At 36.9% G+C, this 24784-nt stretch overlaps 1 protein-coding gene across 6 annotated transcripts in view; it reads right to left on the bottom strand.

Annotated features, from left to right (window-relative positions):
* Positions 1–20238, bottom strand: part of mtmr1a (myotubularin related protein 1a) — a 60891-nt gene extending 40653 nt beyond the window's left edge. For 2 of the 6 annotated variants that reach the window (XM_039766553.1, XM_039766556.1), the window contains exons 1-3: positions 19920–20238; positions 13203–13308; positions 5889–5915 (exon numbers count right to left, since the gene is read on the bottom strand). In XM_039766553.1, coding sequence (XP_039622487.1) covers positions 5889–5915; positions 13203–13308; positions 19920–20050 — 264 coding nt within the window. In that variant the 5' untranslated portion in view covers positions 20051–20238. The remainder of the gene's footprint in view (positions 1–5888; positions 5916–13202; positions 13309–19919) is intronic. The other 4 variants (XM_039766554.1, XM_039766558.1, XM_039766555.1 and 1 more) reach the window with 2 other exon arrangements.
* Positions 20239–24784: the final 4546 nt, after the last annotated feature.

Genomic DNA, 24784 nt, shown 5'->3' with positions numbered 1-24784 from the left:
TAGATACTCATAAACAGCATAAGTTTAAAAAAAAACTGTATGTAGAGCTGCGGAATACTGCAATTATAAAGGAGATGTACAAATGATGATGTGTAATTGAAAGTGTAAGTATGTAGTGTGTGTACATGTGCATTACTGTACATACACACCTTCACATAGAATATGACAGAACACATGAATATGTAAAGAAGACAGACTAAAATTACTGGTTTTAGAGGGCTATGGTTCTGTTGGTTGTTGTTTTGATTAACTTGAAGCATTTACCATTGGGGCGTTTTTGGAACCAGTGATGAGCTGGGTGAGATGAGTTCATTGTGAATATTTTGACATGGTTAGTAACACAAGATGTACACAGGTCTGCAACAGATGGAAGGGCTCAGCCAATTATTTTCTCAGCAGATCTCACAACATGCTGTAATTTATTTTTGGAGTGTGCCATAGCTGAACTAAACCAGACAACAATGAAATATTTGATTACACTTTCAATTATGGCTTCGTAAAATTGTACTAGTGTTGGCTGGGAAAATTTTAATTTCTTTAGTTGGCATAAAGTGTACAACCCCTGCTGAGCCTTCTTAGTGATGGAAGTGGTGTTAATGTCCCACTTGAGGTTGTTTGTGGTAGTAGTCCCCAAATATCTGAAGGATTCCACCATATTGACTGCAGAATCATTCATTTCTAGTGAGAGAGGCTGTAACTGCTATTTGTGAAAGTCAGTTACCATTTCCAGAGTCTTGATTGTATTGAGGACCAGGTTATTGGTAGCACACTGAGACAGATGATGATACACTTCCACTTTATAAGCTCTTTCATTACCATTAGTAATTAGTCCAATAATGGTGGTGTCATGAACAAACATAATGATTTTTACTGAAGGATCAGTGGACCAACGTTCTTTGGTGTACAAGGAATAAAGTAGTGGGGAAAGTAAGCAGCCTTGAGGGGCACCTGTGCTAATATGGAGAAAGTCTGCGAGGTGTGAGCCCACATGAACGTATTGTTTACATTTTGTCAGAAAACTGTAAATCCATTTACAGATGGATGGATTCAGTTCAGTTTATACAAGTTTTATAAATAACAGATCAGGAAAAATGGTGTTAAAAGCTGAAGTCTACAAACAGTATTCTGGCATAAGTTCTTTTATATGCAAGGCCTAGAGAAACATTGCTGTGAAAGGGCCAGCAGGTTGTGAGACAGCTAATAAATCAAACATCTGCAAAGATGTGGTATATTCCACATGTTGCTGTTTAAGCATCAGACCACTAAGGTGACTTGCAGAGGCATTATTACAATACCTCACCATTAACTAGTACTCACTGTGACAGGAAAAGTGATGAGCTTTGGATCAACCATAGCAACATGTCCCATATCTCTCTAGGGGTTATGAATATTACATTAATAAAAAAGGTAGCCTACCAACAAGTACAATTCCGACACCTCTCAACCAAGATTTCTGGTATGGGGTTCTGAACCTTAGAAGACCCCATCGTCTTTTGGAGTTTAACAGAGATGTTGAACAACATAGCAATATGCTGAGAAGAGCCTTTTATCTTATCAAAGTGATTCAAAGAAATTCTGTTGTTGTCCTTTATGTAGAGTTTCTGAATATGTAACTACATATTGTAAATTCATATTTACTGGCACAAATACAGCTGACCCACAGGTTACAAACAAACTCAACTCTTGTCAATGCTCATAAACAGAATTTGTATGCAAGTTGAAACTTGCACTGAAAATATCAGGTAATGGAAATTTTTGCAGAAAATTCTCAATACTTTGTTTATTTGTCAGAAAAACCATTTCAAACTAATTAATAAAGTTACATTGAAGAATTACCATACTTTAAATTTTTTGTATTTTGAGATTTTAAAATACAATAAACCATGGCTGACAATTGTGCTGCTTACCAGTGATTGAACTTACTGGGTCACACCAAATGCTGTCAGTTGCATTTGGTGACATGTGCACTCTAAAGCACAAAACAGTTACAAATTCTGATACAAGTTCATACTGTGCTCTACTATTCTTCATCATTAGCAATGGCTGCATGGACTCACTGCGTCAAAAATCATCTGCTTCATTTCCAAGTAAAAAACAGAAGTTGCTAGTTGGAAAATAATTGTAATGTAGCTGAAAGGAATAATTTAAGGATTGTCCGTGCTTGTCCATATTTGCAGAATTACCGTAACACAAGACTATTTTTTACATTTTTGACAACTTATTTAATCTTTCAAGATGGCCTATGATCAGTCTCTAAGACTGGTATCACACTATAGGACTCAACATGATTTCTAGTTGGAGACCATGTTAAATTAAACAACTGTAGTTGCTGAAACACATGGTCTCTAAAGAGTGTCTAACTATATGGTTAGGAATTACAGGTGTGATTGATTATGAGATGCCTACAGAAATTTTCATTACAGTTGCAAATATCAAATTTCACCAAGAAAATATCATCAGGTTGCCTCACTTCAGCAGCCAATTAACATGTAACATTGCAAGATGTAACATAAGAGAAGAACTGAACAAAAAGAAAAAAAAAAACACAACAACATGTAGTCACCGCCTTTGGTGTAGCCATTCTCCTGCTTTGTGTTGTGGATAAAAAAAATACTCCAAATTGACTACATTTATTTAATTGTAGACATTATGGTTTGGCTGTTCAGCAGCAATAACTGGAGGTAAAAAGGAATTGTTTCATTATGTAAACATTAATAAGCATCCTTGTGCTAGCCATAGAGATGGTTTATGAAAGGGTATTTATCTGTAAATGCACTGTACTTTCAGTTCGTTGCTAACTGGCTATTACCTCTCAGAAACATTACAGCCAACCAAGATAACATATGACCACAAAAACCAAAAAAAAAAAAAAACACACAATTTGATTATTTAGCAGTGAGCTACAGAGGCTGTTAACAACACTATAATAGTGTCACCCTACACAAATGAAAAATAAAGGTTATTTGTATTTCTACTGTACAATGCACTATTATTTTTTTCAACATTATGCAAATGAAGGCTATGACAAAAAAAATCATAGGAAAAGTCATACAGTGTGATACCAAAATGTGTCTAAAAGTATGTATTTTTGTTGAAGGTGCACAATGGGCTACTGAAAAACAAATGTTTTAAGAACCCTTTTCTCCAGATTCACACACCTGCAATGTGTTAATGTCAATTTTCAAAAAACGTTTGACAAAGATGCTTTACTTGGAAAAGAGAAGCATTACTGTTCCACAGAACATGGAAATAAGCATGCTAAAAACAACTGCTTTTAAGATATACATTTTTAAGGAACAAAAGTACAGTTGCTTTACTTTTGGTTGATTTTGCTACTGAAGCTGAAAGTAATAGCTAGTGTGTCAATTAAATGTTTAGGTTTTAGAAGTTTCTTTTTTTTAATTTAACAGAAAATCTAACCTTCTGAGAATATAATCTCCTTCCACTACATTTAGGACTGCCTTGGAAGATAGAAAGCAGCTTTAAAATGAGTGTGTTGCACTTGATCAGCAAAACTAGTGCCAGACACAGCCAATTACAGAGATGTAAACGAGACAAATTTATCCATTAAACAGACTAACTAACCAGAAATCTTACAAAGGCTTTCAAAAGCCAGTCTTAAAGTAATATTGTTACCCGAGGCAATTCTTCATGCAAAAATTAACAAAGGAAAATGTCATTTGTGTGTGTTTTGCCCTCTTAATTCAAGAAAGAATCAAGTGAGTATAAAATTATGTTTTCTGTAGTTTATTCAGTGTTTTATCTCTATATTAGTAAAAACAATCCTGGGAGAGAAAGACGGGAGACGAGACGTAATCTTCACGTTAAGATCACAGAAGACACTTAAAAGACCTGTGAGACGAAAGAGAATGGCCACAGAGCGTCTCGTAGGGACCTTAAACATGAGACTTTGTGCCAAGAGACGGTCCCAGGACTGTCTCGTGATGACGTAGAAGATGAGATTCTTGCAAGACACACCCTACTTACAATCAATATCAAATAAGACCAAGGGGAACAAAACACTCAGGTCGTGTGAGTGTAAGGCTTTGAGCACACACAGATCCAGGGCTCTCAGCGCATATAAAGCATATAAAGACAATACGTTATAGATGAAACGTTGATGACTAAGCAAAGAAGAAACAGCAGCGCAAAGAAAAGAGACTCAAAAGCATTGGAGAGAAAAAAAATGCAAAAAAGAAAAAGAATAATCAAGGTGCAAATTCAGAAAATAAGGAAAGTAATTATCAGCCTGGAACAAGTGGAACTGAAAAAAAAAACACGTCCAATTGGGCTCAGAATTAAAAGACAGAGTAAAAGACAAAGTAGAACTTCATAAAGACGTTCACAAACATTGGCGCTATACACATGCAGAACAGGTTAGAGATTATGAAAGCAGTGGAATTCGAAAGACTCAAAAAAAACAAAAAAAAAAAGCCTCAATACACATGTGGAGAAAGTTAAAGAATATGAAAGCAGGAAAATTAGAACGTATAAACAAAAAAAAAAAGAAAGTAAACATTGCAGTAGCACAAACAAACGGAAATTATTACTTGAAAAAGGGAAAATAATCACCATGGACCAGGTGTCTTTGGAAAAAAAAGCAGGACAAAGCGAGGTCAGAAATAAAAAACAGAGTAGAAAACAAAGTAAAACGTCATAAAGAGGTTAAAAAACAAGGGGGCCAAACACATGCAAAGCAGGTTAGAGATAATGAAGACTGGAATTCAAAAGACTCAAAAAAAAAAATTAAAAAAATAAATAAATAAAAAAAGACGCAAAACACATGCAGAGCAAGATACAGAATATGAAAGCAGAAAAAAAACGACAGTGTCAAAACAAAGAAGGTAAACATCGCATAGCGCAAAAAAAAGAGAAATTATTACTCTGAGAAATAACGAAAAGGCGAATAGAGATCGAATATGTGGACATAGGTGATATGTCAGAAGTATGTTAATATCGTAAGGCTTTGAAGTTTAAGTCAGAGAATTTCAAAAACGGGGTTTACCTCACATGCATTTATTGGATACTTTGCAAAAAAATTTAACTGCTGATGATGTAGATCGTTTTGTCTTTGCTAAAATTCAAAACAGAGAAACCTATCCTGAATTATGGTACAAAGTCATTAAACACATGTCTCGCTGACCTCATTTAAAAGAATCAGCATATTGGGACTCCAAAGATTCCAAATATTGTTTTTACAGAAGTTCTGAAATAAAAGTGAAACTAATGAAATAGCAATAATTCAAAGAAAAAAAATCTTAAAAGTGTGTATCCGGAAAACCAAACACGGAGGTTGGCAAGCAAAGCGAGCAGGGGGCGAAGCCCCCTAATGTATATAAATAATCTACTATTGCCCTTGTTTTGTGAATAAACTGTATTATTATATTTAGTACAACAAGAATGCTTGGATTGTTTACTGAAAATGTGTACTTTTCCTAACATTGAACACTAATATAAATTTGTCTTTCCCTCCACATACTGAACTACCAAAATGTATTTGCCCCGTACCCAATGAATAGCTTCAGACCTTTAGACAAAATGCAATACTAGAGAAAGGGAACCTAAGTGAACACACAGTACTATATTATATAACTACTTTATTTATTCAAGGAACAAAGTTATCCAACACCCATATTTTTCAAACTATGGATCTGAGTTAACTTATTTAGCAAAACTGATTAAGTAGTAGTAACAAAAATAACACTCTAACTTGAGGTGGCAATCCTTAAGCATCTTTTACAAACATTAGAAAACCAGCTTAACATGTAAAGCTTTCAGCACACAGCTTTTCTTGCACAGAAAAATTAAGAGCTCTGATTGAACATTTTCAGCTGGCAACAACTGACAGACAGGGAAAAGAACATTAAACAATGACTGTATATTCTTACCCTCCGGTCAGGAATCCGACCAACCTGCTATTTAGAAACAAAAAATAATTAAAACATCTCCAAGAAATTTGAAATACATATTCAAGTTCATGAAGAAAATGCTGAAACGATGTATATACAATAATTCTAATCAGCTAGTAAGTTAGTACTTAGATTTAAACAATTCCCCATTTGGTAATGTGGACCATTTTCAAGGGGAGAAAAAAGTACTATTCAAAATGTTTCAGACTAACATTAACAGAAGATAGTTTTCTGTGGTGGGTTACTACACTTAAAACAATTTGTAAGAACTGTATACAGTATATATTAAATAAACCAAAGATATTGGGGCAATATTGAAATGTTAAATTTATACCACAGCAAACACTCGAGAACTACAGCTTATTTGTTTGGAAAAGCACTAAAATATATGACCATAAATTACAATACAGGTTAATTCGTTTATGCTTTAACAATCTACATAACATGTTGCCACAGATTTTACAAAAGCAGTTGCAGTTGCCTGAAGTAAAAAACTAGTACAACACTGAAAAAACAAAAATGTGTAAGGGTTAAAGGGTCATTTTCGCTCTAGAGAGAGAGAGAGAGAGAGAGAGAGAGAGAGAGAGAGAGAGAGAGAGAGAGAACTCCAGAGGAATATACTGGACCTTGATGTCCCATTGACTAAGCAGGATGATGGGGAGTCACCTTGAAGAACTGGATATTTAAAGGCAACTAAAAACTCATAGCGGCAGAGACAACAAAAGGCAGCAGCAGGGGTTTTAGCCTAGTGTCTCTGGGGCACAAATAACCAACAACTCCAAAAGGCTTAGAAATATGACAATAAAGGAACAAATCAAATTATTAAATTGCCCATGAAGGGAAGGCTGTTCACTTCACCCAGATCATCAAACTTTGGACTTTGTCTGCTGTAGTTGACCATGAACCCTAAACAGAGGTTTGTCTGTTGACAAGTAACCAAATCACATTTATGATACTAATGAACTTTATATTGATATGATTTGCCTATATCAATCAAATTGAAACTGCTTCACTTTTCATTGTATTATACTGTGTTGTATGATTTAATAACTCTTAGTCATAAAAAGGTTCAAGTGCTCTGAACTTGTACTCAGTGATGAGCAAAATGCAAAAATAAATTAAACTGACACTGAAACTCAAAATTGACCTCAGCAAGGGCTTTAAGCTGCCGCACGGCACAACAAGTCTACAGCTGGAAGCTGAGCTTTACACAGAAGTCAAATGACAGGAAAAAGAGTGTCCAGGGTTGACAAAAACAAAGACAGAAAAATGGGTAGTGGTATGCTCATTATACCGTATTTTCAACAAATATGAACCGAGTTGCCTATTAACACGTGTTAATAAAAAAATACCCCAAAAGAATTGCTCAAAATGACCACAATAGAATAAATAAATAGAGGGTACAAATTAGCAAATTTTATTTATTACACACAAAGTAAGTCAGTGTATTCTTTAAATCTAACAAGGTAAGAAAATATTATTAATCAAAGAAAAGAGAGGGTAGTACTTTTAGAGACTTCTATCAGCACTGTCAAAGCAGCAGTGTAATATAAAGTACATAGGAAAAAGAAAACCTTTAATGGCTCACTAGAAACACCAAGAGTAACATTTTAGAAAGCACTGCAAGCATGATAAAATATTAACAACATTCTTTCCAGATAGAAGCAATTTACTTCAAAATGGCTTTTCCCTTTGTTGGTATGTTAGGCTGAACAGACTGTTCACACTAAGACATTTCTTATTTTCTTGACTAACAAACTTAGATTCAATCTTTGCATAATGTAAATGGCGTTAACACTTACATCGCACTTTCCAAAATACAGTACATGTATGAAAGGGCAATTTGGAAGTTTAGAGAAAATGAAACAGAAAAAGCAAAAAGAGAAATGAATCGACATGTTTCTGCCATTGTCTGGCCATTTCAAGTACTGCAATATGATCAAAGTTTCTTCCACTTGCTAAAGTTTAAATTATTTCTAACTACTGTCTTATGGTTCATTAAAGGCATACGTTGACTTGATTTAAACGGTTTGAAGCTGTATAAAAATAAACATTGTCTTCACAGCCCTCAGCAGGAAAAGTGGATTGGAAGATGAAATGAATATCCATCCATCCAGCCATTATCCATCCCGCTATATCCTAACACAGGGTCACGGGGGTCTGCTGGAGCCAATCCCAGCCAACACAGGGTGCAAGGCAGGAACAAACTCCGGGCAGGGTGCCAACCCACCTCAGTGAAATGAAAAGAAATTGTTTAATTCCATTATCCAATTTGAATAAAATAACCAAATGTTTGAAGAAAATAAGCCAGATTTGGTCTTTCCATTGCAAGCAACTAAGCAGGTAGTTTTGATGGAGCTTATAGTTCCCTGGGAAGCTTGGAATGAATGAGTAGATGAAAACAAAATGGTCAAGTATGAATGCACACAGGAACCTGTGTCTGAGTAAGGGATAGAAAGCCAGCTGTCAACCTTAAGGAGGAAGCCTGCAGAGGCTTTGCTGCCAATCGCGTCATCAAACCCTAAAACCTCCGTGGCATATCAGGACCGCACAACAGAAAAGCCTTTGGATCAGAGGGGCTGAACCTTGGTGTAGCACGCTACTTGGATACAAGCTGGGGCTTGATCTTACCCTACTGGATCACCTGACTGAAGGGGTCTGATGATCAAAAACCCAAAAAACTCTGATACCTCATGTTCATCACTTTCAGTGTGTCTAAGTTGCACTGCAAAGTTTATTACAAATTTGGACATTTTATATCCTATATACTACCTTAATTAAGGTAAGAGACATTGACAAATTAAAAGATAAATTATTCATCAGTATTCTCTAACAAGTAACTTTTCTTCCATTTTCTGAATCAGATTCTCCAACCACTGACTTATGGGGATGCACCATTACCCTGGATTAGTCCTTTTCAATGGCATACTCACACTGTTATACCAGACCACTGCACCTTGAGGAGCTTTGGGAGAAACCCTGAAGATGTCCAACCACAGGGAGAAAATTCAAACACGACTGATAGTGGGTTCATAATCAAACGTGGCTCTCTTGAAATATGCAGCAACAACCTTTGAGTTAACAGTAGTTGGTCATTCATGATACTTATAAGCATTGTCCATACATTAATAAGTATTATCTATACATTGAAAAGTTACACTGTATATATTTTTTGGCAATTTTTGGATTGCCAGTAGGGTACATACACTAGAACCAACCATTAAAAAACTTTGGTGCTTCTTTATTAATGAACATTTTTAAACAACAGAGTGCCTTCCTATTGTAATATACAGTACATATTAGATGACAGTTGCCACATTTTAGAAATAACTCAGATTTGTTTTTTTGAGATTAACAACAAGTGGCTGCATTAGCTATATTTGATCATGGACTTCGGGAGAAAACAGCAGAGGCACTATCACCCAGAACTGAGGGGTAGAGGGTGGATACTTTCAGATACCATTGTGTCCACATCACAGATGACCTAACCTTGTGTAAACACACTAACACACTAAAGAAGGCATGACAACATCTTTACCTCCTCAGATGCCTCAGGTTGTTTTTTAATTACTAAAGGATGTCTACACATCCACCACTGAAAGTATCCTGACAGAAAGTAAGACTGCCTGGTTTGAGAACAGTATGCAACAGGACCACAAAGCACTGCATGAAGTGGTGTAGTCAGTTGAATGCATCACACCCAAGGCCTTCATTCTGTATTGTGGAATAGAAACTACAGAGAATGCTCTTCACTTACTTTGATATTCTGTGTCACAGGTCTCCAACAGGTAGCTCCACTGCTACAAACCACTGGCTATGTTTGAATTTATGCACTAACTGTCACGCATGTCAGTCACACTGTGACTTAGATAAGTAGTACATCTTCTATAAATAGCTATGAATTTTGTTTGTGACTATCCTGCATAGGGACCTATCTTACTGCTAACATTAATTGAAGAAAAAAAAAAAAAGAATCCTGCAAATAATATTATTTCATTTGCCTACCAGCTACACCTGAATGTTCAAAATGGTTCTCATACTCTAATGAGCCACAACTGTAAATACAAATTAAACATAATCATGAATGGTGAGGCAGATCTTTTAAAGGAAAAATTCAAGACCCATTTTTTCACCATGAGTTACAGTATTGCTTCACATGAGTAACAGGTACCTGTGTCTGAAAAATATGTAGGATCAGTGTTGCAATTGGGAAAAGATGCAAAATTGAGGAGCACTTAACCAAAATACACAAGAAATTTGTGATTTCATCAATGGCTCCAAAATTGGAAAGGCAGCAATCATGGTTCATAAAACTAGTGAAGTCCCATCTACAACTGAAGCATCATTCAAAGTGGCTCTTTATTCAGCAAAGAATAAAAACCCCTTTACAGAGAGTGGATTGATAAAGATGCAATGATTCTTGTGGTCAACTTTTTATTTAAAGGTCACAATAATAATTTGCACTATGTCAGCGGTGTAGCAATACTAAAATCCATAGAAAAAAGTAGAAAATCTATCATCAGATTAAAAGAGGCAGTTGAAGAAAGATGATGAATCAGTTGACACAAGTGATACTATCCAGATGGCAAATTTCATCAATTGTTAAGATTTCTATGTTATCATTAAAAACAAAGAGTTGATATGTACAATGTATTAAAAACCTATTTTGTTGAAAAGAATTTGCAATTAGAAAAAAATGGTGTTAATAACAACAGATGGATGCCCAGTTATAACCAGAAGGCATAATGGCTTTATTGCACACTGCACGGCAGACTCCAATTTTTCTTGTTTCTGAGCAATCATTCTACCACCCACCAGCAGGCTACCTGTGCCAAAGCCATGGGATTTGATCACGTCATAACACCTGTCATTAACATAAAGAAATGCATTCTGGCAAATGCCATACAAGACCACTGTTTTCAATTGTTTTTGTAATAACTATCATCAAAATATGGAGATATTTTGCAGCACGCAGAACTTCAATGACAACAAAAAGAAGAATCCTATTTTTAGCAGTTTTGCCTGAGATCAGAGCTTTTATGGAAATATGGCATGTGGATATCACAATAAAGTCTGACATCTACTAGACCTGGTCTTTCTAACAGATATGACAGAGAAGTTAACCAGCATGATTGTGATTTGAAAGGCAAGGGAAAGATCATCACTGATACAGGCGAGTAATGTTATCAAAATCTGGTTCCTTATCTTAAAGTGCAGAAATGAAAAATGCTACACATTCCCTTAATGCAAAGAATGCTTAGATACATGAAGCTGCATCTAGGACCCTGGGCATTTACATTTACAGATAACTCTTCTCCAGGCCTGGCATGGAGCTTGAGGATAGAGTTGTACAACTAGAGCCTTCTGCCACATTAATTTTAAGCCCCTTTATAGAAGTTGACTTCTCTGAGCAGATAATTGAGGTTTTTAATATCGGTCTGGTGCCCTGAATGTGGAAATTCTTATCCTTCACAATGATATCCAGTTAAAATCATAACAGACTGCTTCTAATTCTAAGGTCACCACACATATCTTTGGGAGTATGTCTATCAGACATGAACTTTACTAAGCTGAGGCACCCAGATGACTCCTTCAGATAATAGGAAATACCTACAGCCTACAGATATCTACAGATGCTAATAATGCCGTAAGTTTAAGTAGTACATCTTAATTACAGTTTACAGTTAGCCATTGCTAACCTTGTTGCATCAAACAAGTCTTCCTTTTAGATCCTGTTGCATAGCCATTGTGATGTGATGGAATGTTATTTTAATGTTAACAGTGTCACTTTATATTTTTTAAAGTGAAATGCTTCTACTACTGACACTTTCTGCTGGGACCTTCATATATGCTTTGTTTTCCGTTTTCCCAGTTACTCAAGGAAGTACATTTTATCAGGGGTGTAAGTAACATGATTACTCCTGACACTCCAAATATTTTCTTAAGTACCTCTCACTGTTGAAAAATATGGAGACCCCAGTTCTATGTAATGAAGCTATGAACCATTTTGGCTAAGATTATTACACTTTGGCACATTGCCAAGTAAGCACAATAGCATTTGTATTGCAAGAAAAGGCCAAATATTACCAACTGTAATTTACTTTCACTTTTTAAGCACATTCTATATTTCCAGATCACATGCACAATAAATAAAACAGAAGTGGAAAAATCATTACGTATAATAGTTCACATGTAAAAAAGCACTCCAACAGAACATTGTTTTTTTTTTTGTTTTTTTTTTTAAATATTCAAAAACCTTGTTTGGATTATCTAAATGCAGAATCACATCACAGAAGCAATCCCTCCAACCAATAGGTACTCTGATTTTATAATGCAAAGCACTTGCCAGCACTATGTACTGGCATAAATATTTAAACAGACACAGAAGACTGTCAATCCTACATTAAGGATATGTGTATAAATTAGCAGTATCTTATTACTGTGTAAAAGATCAGTCTTGCATAAGATTCTGAACATGCAAGGGATGTGAATGCTGATGTTGTGTAATACTTGACCCTTAGGTATAAGTTATGTTGGTTTTGGTTTAAGATGGCAACTGAGATTGATCTTTTCACCACTATTTGTTACTTTCACAGAAAGGATATCAAAACATCTGTTTTAGACTGCATCAAGTTTCGGCACTTGAGAGGGAATCTGAGATATTTTAGAATGGAGATATTTTAGAATGACACTATCCTTCTTGTCCCTGATCTATTGTTCACTTTTGAGTAATCAATAATGGAATTTGACATATTCTAGTAGAGATCCAATGCCTGCAGTAGAGGGTAAAACTTGCCAGCAAAAATTAGGAAGGAGAGATACGAGACTTTGATGAATAAAGAGTGAAAAGGCATTTTTTTTCAAGAGTGAAGGAAGAAGGAAAGGGTTGGGAGAATCAGCAGAATAATTAGTAGATTGAGAGAGTGAGTTGTGGTGTGTGAAGGACAAGCCAAGTTCTGTGATGAAAGAAAACTTATCCATCATCTTATATCTCTATTCGCTTAACAGTTTTCAAAGAAAAAAGCATGGGCTAAAACATGTAAATTCCATTTAGCAATATATATTGCTATGGATAGATAGAAAATAACAAAGAATGTGTTAAAGCAGCAAACCAGACAGTCTTTATGGTAACAGACAGGTAATAGACATACTTACAAATAATGATTGCTTTTAAACCGTTCTGAACTTTCATGTTTACCAAAACAGAAATTTTATATGTTGATCCATGATGAGATTTATTAGTCAAGGTACATAATGGTGATGCAATATAATATAAACCCAAGTTCAATTTACCTTGTAATCCCTGGATACTTCTGGTTGCACAGCCCCTGAAATCTGACTTGAAATTGTGGCTGCAATCAGCTGTTTACACCATTCCACATGTGACCCTGAGGGACTGCTGTGAAATAAAAACATACTTCACATAAAATGATGCTACACAAAATATCTGCCAGAGAGCAATGATGACTTCCTGCTTGGCTCTTACAGGATTCCATGTTCTCATTATAAAAAGTAAATCCAACATCTGCATGGAGTCCTCAAGGAATTATCAAGAAATAATACACCAAAAACAGAAGGAATAAAGAATTCATTTGCAAAATTAAACAGATTAGAAAAGGTACAAGCAACTATTACTATGTTCAGTACACACTGACATAACTTAAAACAACATGTTTACTGAATACAAATAAAATATGAGGTGTAAAATAAAGACAGACACATATACAGTTAGGACCATAAATATTTGGTCAGGGACAACTTTTTTCTAATTTTGATTTTGTACATTACCACAATTAATTTTAAATGAAACAACTCGGATGCAGTTGAAGTGCAGACTTTCAGCTTTAAAACAGTGGGTTGAACAAAATGATTGCATAAAAATGTGAGGCAACTAAAGCATTTTTTTTAAGCACAGTCCCTTTATTTCCGGGGCTCAAAAGTAATTGGACAATTGACTCTAAGGCTATTTCATGGGCAGGTGTGGGCAAGTCCATTGTTATGTCATTATCAATTAGGCAGATAAAAGGCCTGGAGTTGATTTGAGGTGTGGTGCTTGCATGTGGAAGATTTTGCTGTAAACAGACAACATGTGGTCAATGGAGCTCTCCATGCAGGTGAAAGAAGCCATCCTTAAGCTGTGAAAACAGAAAAAACCCATCCAAGAAATTGCTACAATATTACGAGTAGCAAAATCTACAGTTTGGTACATCCTGAGAAAGAAAGCAAGCACTGGTGAACTCAGCAACGCAAAAAGACCTGGACGTCCATGGAAGACAACAGTGGTGGATAATTGCAGAATCATTTCCATGGTGAAGAGAAACCCCTTCAAAATAGCCAACCAAATGAACAACACTCTCCAGGGGGTAGGCGTATCGATATCCAAGTCTACCATAAAGAGAAGACTGCATGAAAGTAAATACAGAGGGTTCACTGCAAAGTGCAAGCCACTCATAAGCCTCAAGAATAGTAATAATAAAGTATCTATCTATCTATCTAAGAATAGAAAGGCTAGATTGGACTTTGCTAAAGAACATCTAAAAAGCCAGCACAGTTCTGGAAAAACATTCTTTGGATAGATGAAACCAAGATCAACCTCTACCAGAATGATGACAAGAAAAAAGTATGGAGAAGGTGTGGAACAGCTCATTATCCAAAGCATACCACATCATCTGTAAAACACGGTGGAGGCAGTGTGATGGCTTGGGCGTGCATGGCTGCCAGCGGCACTGGGACACTAGTGTTTATTGATGATGCGACACAGGACAGAAGCAGCCGAATTAATTCTAAGGTGTTCAGAGACATAATGTCTGCTCAAATCCAGCTAAATGCAGTCAAATTGATTGGGCAGCGTTTCATGATACAGATGTACAATGACCCAAAAGCAAAGCAACCCAGGAGTTTATTAAAGCAAAGAAGTGGAAAATTCTTGAATGGCCAAGTCAGTCAACTGATCTTAACCCAATTGAGCATGCATTTCACTTGTTGAAGCCTAAACTTCAGACAGAAAGGCCCACAAACAAACAGCAACTGAAAGCCGCTGCAGTAAAGGCCTGGCAGAGCATTAAAAAGGAGGAAACCCAGCATTTGGTGATGTCCATGAGTTCAAGACTTCAGGCTGTCATTGTCAGCAAAGGGTTTTCAACCAAGTATTAGAAATGAGCATTTTATTTCCAGTTATTTAATTTGTCCAATTACTTTTGAGCCCCTGAAATAAAGGGATTGTGTTAAAAAAATACTTTAGTTGCCTCACATTTTTATGCAATCGTTTTGTTCACCCCACTGAATTAAAGCTGAAAGTCTGCACTTCAACTGCATCCGAGTTGTTTCATTTAAAATTCATTGTGGTAATGTACAGAACCAAAATGAGAAAAAAGTTGTCTCTGTCCAAATATTTATGGACCAAACTGTATACAGTAGGCATATATTGTGGCAGATTATTTGCATGTGTGTGTCTCTGAATCCTCCTCAAGACAAAAGACATTGATTCGCAAAACCAGTTACTACATTTTTCTCCAAAACTGCTCAGTCCAAATATCCATCCATCATCCAACCCACTATATCTTAACCACAGGGTCACGGGAGGTCTGCCAGAGCCCATCCCAGCCAACACAGGGCGCAAGGCAGGAAATAAACCCCAGGCAGGGTGCCAGCCCACTGGACTGAGAAATAATGCTGTTATATAGGATTATTAACAACTATTAGCCCTACCCATTGACCAGTAACAACTTATGTAATAGAGCAGCTTTCACTGAATATGTAAGAGATCATTAGTAAGCACTGTAATGCGGTTTGCTGTTATCACAGAATGTTTAATTTACATATTCAATGCGTATACGGCTATAACAGCCGTATACTAGCACTCACTTTGAGAAAGCTGGTATATCATCAACATTCAGTATTACTTCATAAAAATAACCTACCGTTAATTAAGTCTCTGTTTCTACTGGTTCCTTCTTGCTTCTTCTACAATACTTAAATCAAGTCAATTCAAGTTTTTGTCCCAAAGGGAAAATTGGTTTATTTTTTTACTGAAAAGCCACAGCACTACATTAGGAACACAGTAATCATGAATGCGACCAAACAACATAACGTTTCTACAACCAACCAAATAAAATAGTCGATTCCTGTTAATCGGACCACATCGGGACGTGATCATTTTGGTCCTAATAACCGGCTGGTCCGATTACACGAACATGCCCTATATATGTGCAACCAAGACGGGACGTGCTATAAGTAACATATTAAAATGTCATTATGACTTTTATTGTGCTGCACATGCGTATGGCAAACGTACAAACAAGAACTACATACATGTGCGGTTGCTTAAAACTTTGTTTATTGAAAAAGAAATCTACAAATTCTTCGAAACGATCTACACGACACTCAGCATGCGAAGTACAATAAAAAAGGTTACATACCAAATTCCAGTCAACGTTTGAAGAACTTGTCTAGTGTGATCTGACGCATTCTGTTTACGCTTGACTTCATGTCGCCGGCTACTGGGCGGTCCGTTTTAGGAAATAAAGGGCAGGCATGTTCACCCCAACTGGTTTGCACTTGTTACAAATTTTCCGACTTCCTGACCTTTGATAAAAGCATAAATTCTCCTGGGGAGCCCAGGGATCCTCCCGATGTCGCTGACCCGCTTTACATCCGCTTTCCACGGCGACTTGAGGCTTCTTTTTCTTATTCTCTGTCACATTCTTTGGTCCGATTAAATGGAATTTTGGTCCAAATAAGCGAACAATATTAGGCTTGTGTAATATGATCTGTTTCGGTTCTTTAGGATTCGGTCCGAATAAGCGGCTGGTTCGATTAACCGGTGGTCCAATTAACTGGAATCGACTGTATAGGATATAGAATATTTGATTGGATACATATAAAATTAACATTAAGACTTAACTAACAACTGACATAAATGATAACCAATCAGCTTTACCTAAGCTGACTGATGTTTATTAAAGTAAAACTTATTTAGGAGATTGGCAGCAGCTGGGATGAAAGAGGATCTGAATTGCCTATTTTTCATCCTCAAAACCATTAATCTGTGACCCGGTAACAACAACTCTATTTGAGGAAGTAGTGGAGGAGTACTGTCTAAGGGAATACACTCCACTTTCTTCAATACTTGGCTATTAAAATGGTCTATCAGATTGACCATTGAGACTTTATTACTTTACTTCTCCAATGTACAATGTGATGTATTTTATTTTTCTTGTGAACATTAAGATTTTCAAATAAAACAGGCAGAATATAGGTTAAAACAGATTTATAAAAAAAATTGACAGAATGTTAAAATGCACACTAAAAAGGCTCAACTTTCTTAAAAAGTGGAGGCGTTACTTCACTTTTTTGCAGAATGCTTTTGTGTTTTGATTAAAAATCTATTTTGTGTCGATTATGCACCATGCCTATAAGTGATCTTTCACTGAAGCAATAAAATTAATATGAACAACAGTTGTTAATCTAAGACAAAGCTTTAGTTCATATCAAAGTCTATATATATGCCCCTTTCTTGGAGGCTATGCAGTTTGTTAGATTCAAACAGAAAACTGAAACACCTGACTGACAGTAAATGCATGATGGCCATTGAGGAGAGAGATCATCATAAGTCCTTTCATTTTGTCTGTGTTTTCACAATGCCTTTATTCAGTCTATCCAAAGAAACATGTTCCCAATATTTTTTTCTTAACAGATAAACCATACGTGCCTATAGGAAGCTATATGTGAACTAGTAGCTTATCAATAGCTTGATCATTTGAATTGGCACTAGCCCTTCTTTAACTGGTGAAGTGGAAATGTTCCTTGGACTGTAAACCTACTGTATGGAAAATACAAAACTGACTTTGTTCAAGATGCAGTACTCTGCACCATGAGCAATCTTCTGACCTCTGCCAGAAATTCTACCTCAGAAGTGGTACAATTTCTGTTTCATGTGTTTTACCAAAAGAATCAGTTTACCTCATATGAGCTCCACAGCTTTTGGCACAATGACAATTGATTATTTTAGGCAACACTTTGAGGAATGTTTGCTCTATCAGAACATTGACGAACAGGGAAGGCAGTGAATAACCTTTACGAGAAACATCATTATCTACACTACATGCCTGTATATAAGTGGTACACTAACCAAATATTAATGCTCACAAAGAACTTTAGAATAATTTTGACAAGAACCAGCAGGTTTAGCCCAATACAGCTTCTAAAAACCATTTGCTTAATTTCTCTAAAGAAACATTCAGTTGAATTCTGAAGGTTGCCGAAGTATGCCAACCTAGCACACTATTTGGTAAATTACCACGTGTCTATGATTCTATGTGTGAAGAAAAACTTATATGTGTGAATTTTATCATTAACAATTCTTACAACTATGTCCCTCCATTCTTGCTGGAGAACCCATTTTAAATTAACACCTGGGACCCCCACAATAATTCCATTCATAATTGTAAACACTTCAATCATGTAACCTCTAAAACTCCACTTACTTACTGGAAAGGTTCAACTCCTTCAATATTTCTTCGTGGCTCATACTTTGCAGTCCTGGAATCAGCCTAGTTGCCCTTCTTTGGAGTTTTTATAACACCGTGGTCTTTTTGTAATATGAAGACACAAACTTTCACCAGTATTCAAATAAGTCTTCACTAATGTGTTAAAAACAGTAGCTATTATAACCTCCATGGACTTGTTTTTCCCACATTGGGCCACACCCAATTTTCCAGTAGCCTTCTTAATCGCTTCTATACACTATTTGTACATTTTAAAGAGTTCACTATGATTCGCAGGCCCTTCTTGCTGGAATACTTTGACTTGACTTAAACTATGAAGCCACCCATTGTGTATTGAAAGAAATTAATTTAAATCTGTCCAACTTTCATATTATAACAAAATCTATTATTGCCTCTAAATACTGTCACCTCTATGGACAGACCTCTCCACACCAGGTGAGCACAGCCAACAAGTTTTCATTGTGATAGTGTGTGAGGCTTCCCTTCCTGGCAGTGCTATATGGTCTTGAGGCTACAAAGTCCCAAGTATATCACTGCGCTACAGGGTCCAGATCTGACAAGGCTTTTAAAAGTGTGTGTGGGTACATATCTTTTTAAAAAAAAGACCACAGCATGAGAAATCAATATTGGAGAAGTCTACAAAGAAAGGCAATACCTCCCAAGGACCAGACTAGCTTGTGTTCCACATCTACTGTCTGAGAGCCAGGAAGTGCAACTGTGGTGTGGTCATCCGCTGATTGGAAATGCAACTTGTTATGTATCCTTATTAACCCTTTTTTTCCCCCAAACAGCAAGCGGAACATGAACCTGTTGGTATTAGGCAATGTGGCTACTAGCAAGTAAAAATAATTAGATAAGTGATGTACAGTGCATAAATGATTTTAAGTATCTTAATACTTTAATATTACAGTAATAATTGTTAAAACCTCCATCGTTCAAAAAAAAAAAAAAAACTGAGATAACCAGGCAGGTTTTAATGGTTAATATTTCCTTGTCAGCTGCACGCTTCATTAAATGATTTCCGGTTTGCATCGACAAAAACTACTTTAGTGGTCTGTTTATAGAAGGCTGCATCTCATGCTAAAATTAGCGTGATGGGGTACCGCGCTGTCTTAAAGTTCAAGTGTCTGCTGTGACGTGCACTGTACATAGTTCCGTTGGTTGCTTTATGAATCTTAACACGCATCTTATTACTTTTGTAAGGATCTCAATGATTTGTATGCAAGGTAAAGCTGGGTGGAGAAGACAATGCATAGTAGGTGACCTGTGACACATCATTGCCATCAGAACTGAACGCGCAGATGCTCAATTGCAGAGTGCCAGATAACGCAGATTTGTATTAGTATGCGGAAGCTGCGCAGACTGGAAAGAACTCTTGTGAAGGCATCTGCAAGGCATTTCTTGCAAACGCAAGGTTAACGACCCACGACTGAAGCCAACACATGTTGGGGTCCACGAAAAGAAAATAAGGAAGCAGAATGCAGCTCGTGGCGTTCCCTCTCACCTGTCCTGCTCTTCGGTGCTGGGCTGTCGGGAGACGCCTTCTCCTCCCGTCCGCAGAGGTCTGCGAGCACCGGCTCCTGGGAACACTGGGGCCTCGGCTCCATAGCCTCCGCCTCCTGTCAGTTTTTCCATTAATGAACAGTAAGGAACAACTGTCTCCTGACGATGATGTTACGGAAAAGGCGTTACAGGTCTCACGAAAAAAAAAACCAAAACGTTTCCCGTCTTTGTCTCGTGCTGACAGAATTGACATTAAACCAGACAGAGCGAGCGCTCGCAGCCCAGCGCGGAAGGAGCCACATCCGTCGCTGTGGCTTCCCACAATGCAGCGCTGTATAGCTTTGCTGGCGCGGGTTGTCTTGTTGAGAAAGCAAGCAAGGGAGCGAGCGTGCGCGCGCGTTTTTGTTAAAGCTGCAAATTGAACCGTAAGAAGCAATCGGAAGGTCGAATGGTTGTTTTCATATCCTCTGCACAAAAAAAAACAGGTGCCCATTTACCAGTATTTTACAAAAACAATTTTTGAGTTTAAAATGTAATTAGTACTGACGCTACATTCGTGCTCAACGAAGCACATACAACTATGAATATGATGAACAGCTCATTTTGTCTCTTTATCTGATCATTTTGATATACCTGTGCTTAGATATTTTCAAATGAACCGTATTTCTCCATATACGGTCAGTAATATCAACAAGATGAAAGAGCATATCAAAAGGAAGAATGAAGCTGTTGCATTGAAGGAGGCAGTGGCATTACCACCTTGCACTGCCACTGACAGTTTGGCTACCAAACCGACTGAAGCTTACATTTAGCATACAGTGCATATGGAAAGTATTCACACACTTCGAGGTTTTCATATTTTATTTTTATATAAAATTGCATCACAGTGGATTTACTTTGAATTTTTTGACACTGATCGGGATCGGGTGTCCACAACGAGTCTCATAACAAAGAGCAATTACATGGGACAGGGCGGAACAGGATCTTTTTTCCTAAGAGACCGGGTTTCTTTAAGGCAGGGGTGTCAAACTCAGGTTCTGCTAATTACTTCTTTTTAATTAACTTGACTCAGGCCCTTTAGTTGTTTCTTTTTCCTTAATTAGCAGCCAAACAATAATGAGGCACAAAACAAGCTGCCACATCACACAATATCTTAAAATAAAGAAACGCGAAGGTCTCAGTAATGTCGATCTCTCAACTCACCAAAACACTTTGACAATGTTCTTATGAAAAACAGAAAATAAACAATTTTGGAAATGTCAGCTGTGGCAGAATGAGAGCAGCAACAAGCTGTGAATTTAAATAACAGGTTTAATTAACAGCAAGAATTGGTTTCTCATTAAGAAACTGGTTGGAGTTTGAAGCCCCAGTTTAGCGGGTAATCTGTTGGCTCGTTTCACATCTCATTTCTATTTGGCTGCCATTTTAATGAGGAAACGATTCAATTCAGAGGACTGAATCCTTAAAAACAGGGCTATTAAAATGTGAATTAGCAGTGAAAACAGGTCACTGATAAGGAAAAGGGTCCGAATGAAAACCTGTAGCCACTGCGGCCCTCCAGGTCTGGAGTTCGACACCTGTGCTTTAAGGTGAAAAGTGACATCCTTCACATATTCTACAACTCTGCTAGTGCAATTTTCAACACAACATTCCATACAAATAAATCACTTTTTAAAAACATAAGTTTGAAAATAAATTAGCCCCACCCCTGAGAAAGAGAGCTAAGCCAGCAGGGTAAAACTTAAGGCTAGTAAAAATAAGTAAATAGATGAATTAATAACTGAATAATGCCATTTTGAACAGTGCTCTCCATCCTCTCTCTGAAACACTAACATGGGATACTTTCAGCCAACAAATTATTCAAAAGATGTGTGTCACGAAATTCTACTGGGGGTCCATTATACCAACAGCAATATACACAGAATTGGTTAATGTACTGTAGATCTCCTGTCTGTACTCATGGAGTTTAGCTGATTGTATTTTAAATGCCTTAATATCTGTAAGGTCAAACTTGTAATGAGTCAGTATAGTGGCCTAACATACACAATGAAGACAAAATGAACACTCCAAGCAACTCAGTGAAAAGGGGATTAGAAAACTTAAGTCCAGGGATGGAGACAAAAATATGCAATCCAGTTAAATCAATCATTAAGAAACAAAGATGTAAATCTGCCAAGAGCAAGCCATCCACATGAACTAAAGAATCATGTAAGAAAAACATTGTTGAGGGAGACCACTGAAAACTCTGAAGGAGTGACAAGCTACTGTGAATCAGATTGGATAGACTGTGGAAAACTGCAACTGTTGCCTGGGTGCTTCAGCAGTTGCATCTTTATGGGAGAGTGGCAAAGAGAAAGCCACTGCTTTATTTAAAAAAGACTTTGCAAGAAGGCACATGAGGAACTCGGAAGTCATTTGGAAGAGGATTCAATAGTCTGACGAAGAACAAAAAAAAATCATCAGACTAAACTCCATATTTAAACACTGCAGTTTATCATAAACGCACCATCCCAACGATGAAGCCTGGTGGTGGCAGCATAATGCTGTTGGGATGATTCTCTGCAGCAGAATCTGGAAGGCTTGTGATGGTAGAGGATAAAATGAATACAGTAAAATGCACAGAAGTTGTGGAAGAAAACCTGACAGAAGATTTGTTTTCTAACAAGACAACAACCACAAACCAAAAGTCAAAGCTTCATGTCCTGAATTAGTACAGTCAGAGTCCAGGGATCAATCCAACAGAGACTTTGTGGCTTATTAAACTCTCTTTGTTTTTGATCCTTGTGCAACCCAAAAGAGCTTGAACAGTTTTGTAAAGAAGAATGGGGAATGTCCTGATCCGTGGACTTGTTTGGTTGATAGGCATGGAAGAAGGTGTGAAAACCTCACTGGGAGCATACCTCCCTCCACAGCCCTCACAAACCTTTGCATCTAACACATACAGTATGTTGCAGTGAAGGCATTATCAGAGAGGTGGGTTATGTCAATAAGAAATAGACCTGTGCACACAGAATTAAAAGTAGTATGTCTGCTAAAAGTGCACCTACTAAATACTGACTTGAAGGGGGGTCGAATACTCATGAAACTAGTTATTTTATGGTGTAGATTTGTAATTAATTTTGATCACTTTGCAGAGATCTGTTTTCACTTTAACATTAGAGAGTATTTGTCTGTTCGGCAGAGTCAAAAAAAAGCCCTATAACATATATTGTGTTTCATTGTGGTATAACAATAAAATGTGAAAACTACCAAGTGGGTGATTACTTTGCATAGATAGTGTAGTCTGTAATTTTTCTTCTGCATGCAAAGCCAGTGAAGTGAAGAGTAGAGTAGTAGGCTGAACTCCATAAGCACACCTGCAAAATATGCAGCGTGATTTTGTTAACATTAGTGTCAGTAGTAGGATAGCACTTCACTGTGGGTAGTGACTTTAAGATGGAGACAGTGTAACAGATTTAAAGAGGGAAGCTGTTCTGTAATCAAATAACTGCTCCACAGTGGGGGAAAAAAAACAGAGGAGACAGAAACTCCTTAGAGGGCAGAATTGTTCATTCAGTTCAAAAGGATATTTGTCACATGGCTGGTCAGTACAAGGTTGTAGATTTGGACCCAGGAGATGACCAGCTTAGAAGTGTTGCAGAGCAGATTTGTAACAACGTAATAGTATCTATTACAATATTTCACATTTTCCCCTGAAACAATAATACATGTATTTATTAAAAGCAGCTCAATGAGCCTGTGAAAATGTTGTTTTGCAACTCTGTACATGCAATACATTTATTACTATCTTTTAATCAGTGTTATCTCTGTACAGTATTAAGTGCCAGTGGGCTGCACAACCCCACCAAATGATGTGCAAAGTAAGTAATGAGCTCTACTCAGTAATTTATTAAGAGTATTTAAAACTTTTGACTTTGTCTTCTTAACCATTTTCTTACAAATTTCCATTGTAAACCCAATGTAATTCCCTATCTTGAAAAATATACCATTTTGTAGTAGAGTATATGAAATTATGTTGCCCTGTGCTGCAAGCCTGTTTCTAGCATAAGGGCTGAACCAGTTGGCCCTGCAGTGTCTTGGGTTCACCTCCAGATTGTGGAAGTGCATATGTCACTTCAGTTCCTTGTTCTCTGTATTAAAATGAAGATTAGCACTTTTAAAGTTTTTTTTGTTTTTTTTTAAACACAAGTTAAGACTATGAAGTGTAAATCAGTGAGGAGGTACAAGTCTGTTACCATCTGCTCTCTTACAGAAAAGAGATGTAAGGAAATATCAGAAATGCCTTAAACACAAGACATTATGCTGGTGGATGTGGCATCTTGATCTTCACCCATTGTTAAGGAGGTCCATCTAGAAGTGCTAAATTTGAAAAATGTCACCAAAGAATTTTTACATGTGCTCCTTTAACTTCAAAGTATGAGGCCCATTTCAAAGAAGCACAGATTTCTGGTGAAGGAAGAATGGGTACATAGAAATAATTTTTTCCAATTATTTGATGGACCTCTGCTGTTAAGCAGACAAGTGGCTGCATGGTTGTTAGTTATACTACACATGTGTAGTTTGCACGTTCTGTCTGTATTATTTTGCTTGTCCTTTTCCACCTCAAGTTTTTTTTTTAATTCTTTGAGGTATGTGTGTCAATTTAGGCAGTTCATAATTAATAGATTTTCCTGGACAGCTATTATTGGAAGGCACTCAGTTTACATAAAATTTAAATCTATATTACACTATTTTGTCAAGTGATGACGATGCCAAAATGTATCACAATGATCTGATGCCAACCAAGACAGACCAGCATCCCCTTGTTTGATTTATTGTGACACAAGCATTGCATGAACTTGCATATCTCACTAGTCACTAGCAAAA

Source organism: Polypterus senegalus, chromosome 10, assembly GCF_016835505.1.
Source record: "Polypterus senegalus isolate Bchr_013 chromosome 10, ASM1683550v1, whole genome shotgun sequence".
Lineage (NCBI taxonomy): Eukaryota > Metazoa > Chordata > Cladistia > Polypteriformes > Polypteridae > Polypterus > Polypterus senegalus.
This window is presented reverse-complemented; position numbering and strand designations above follow the sequence as displayed.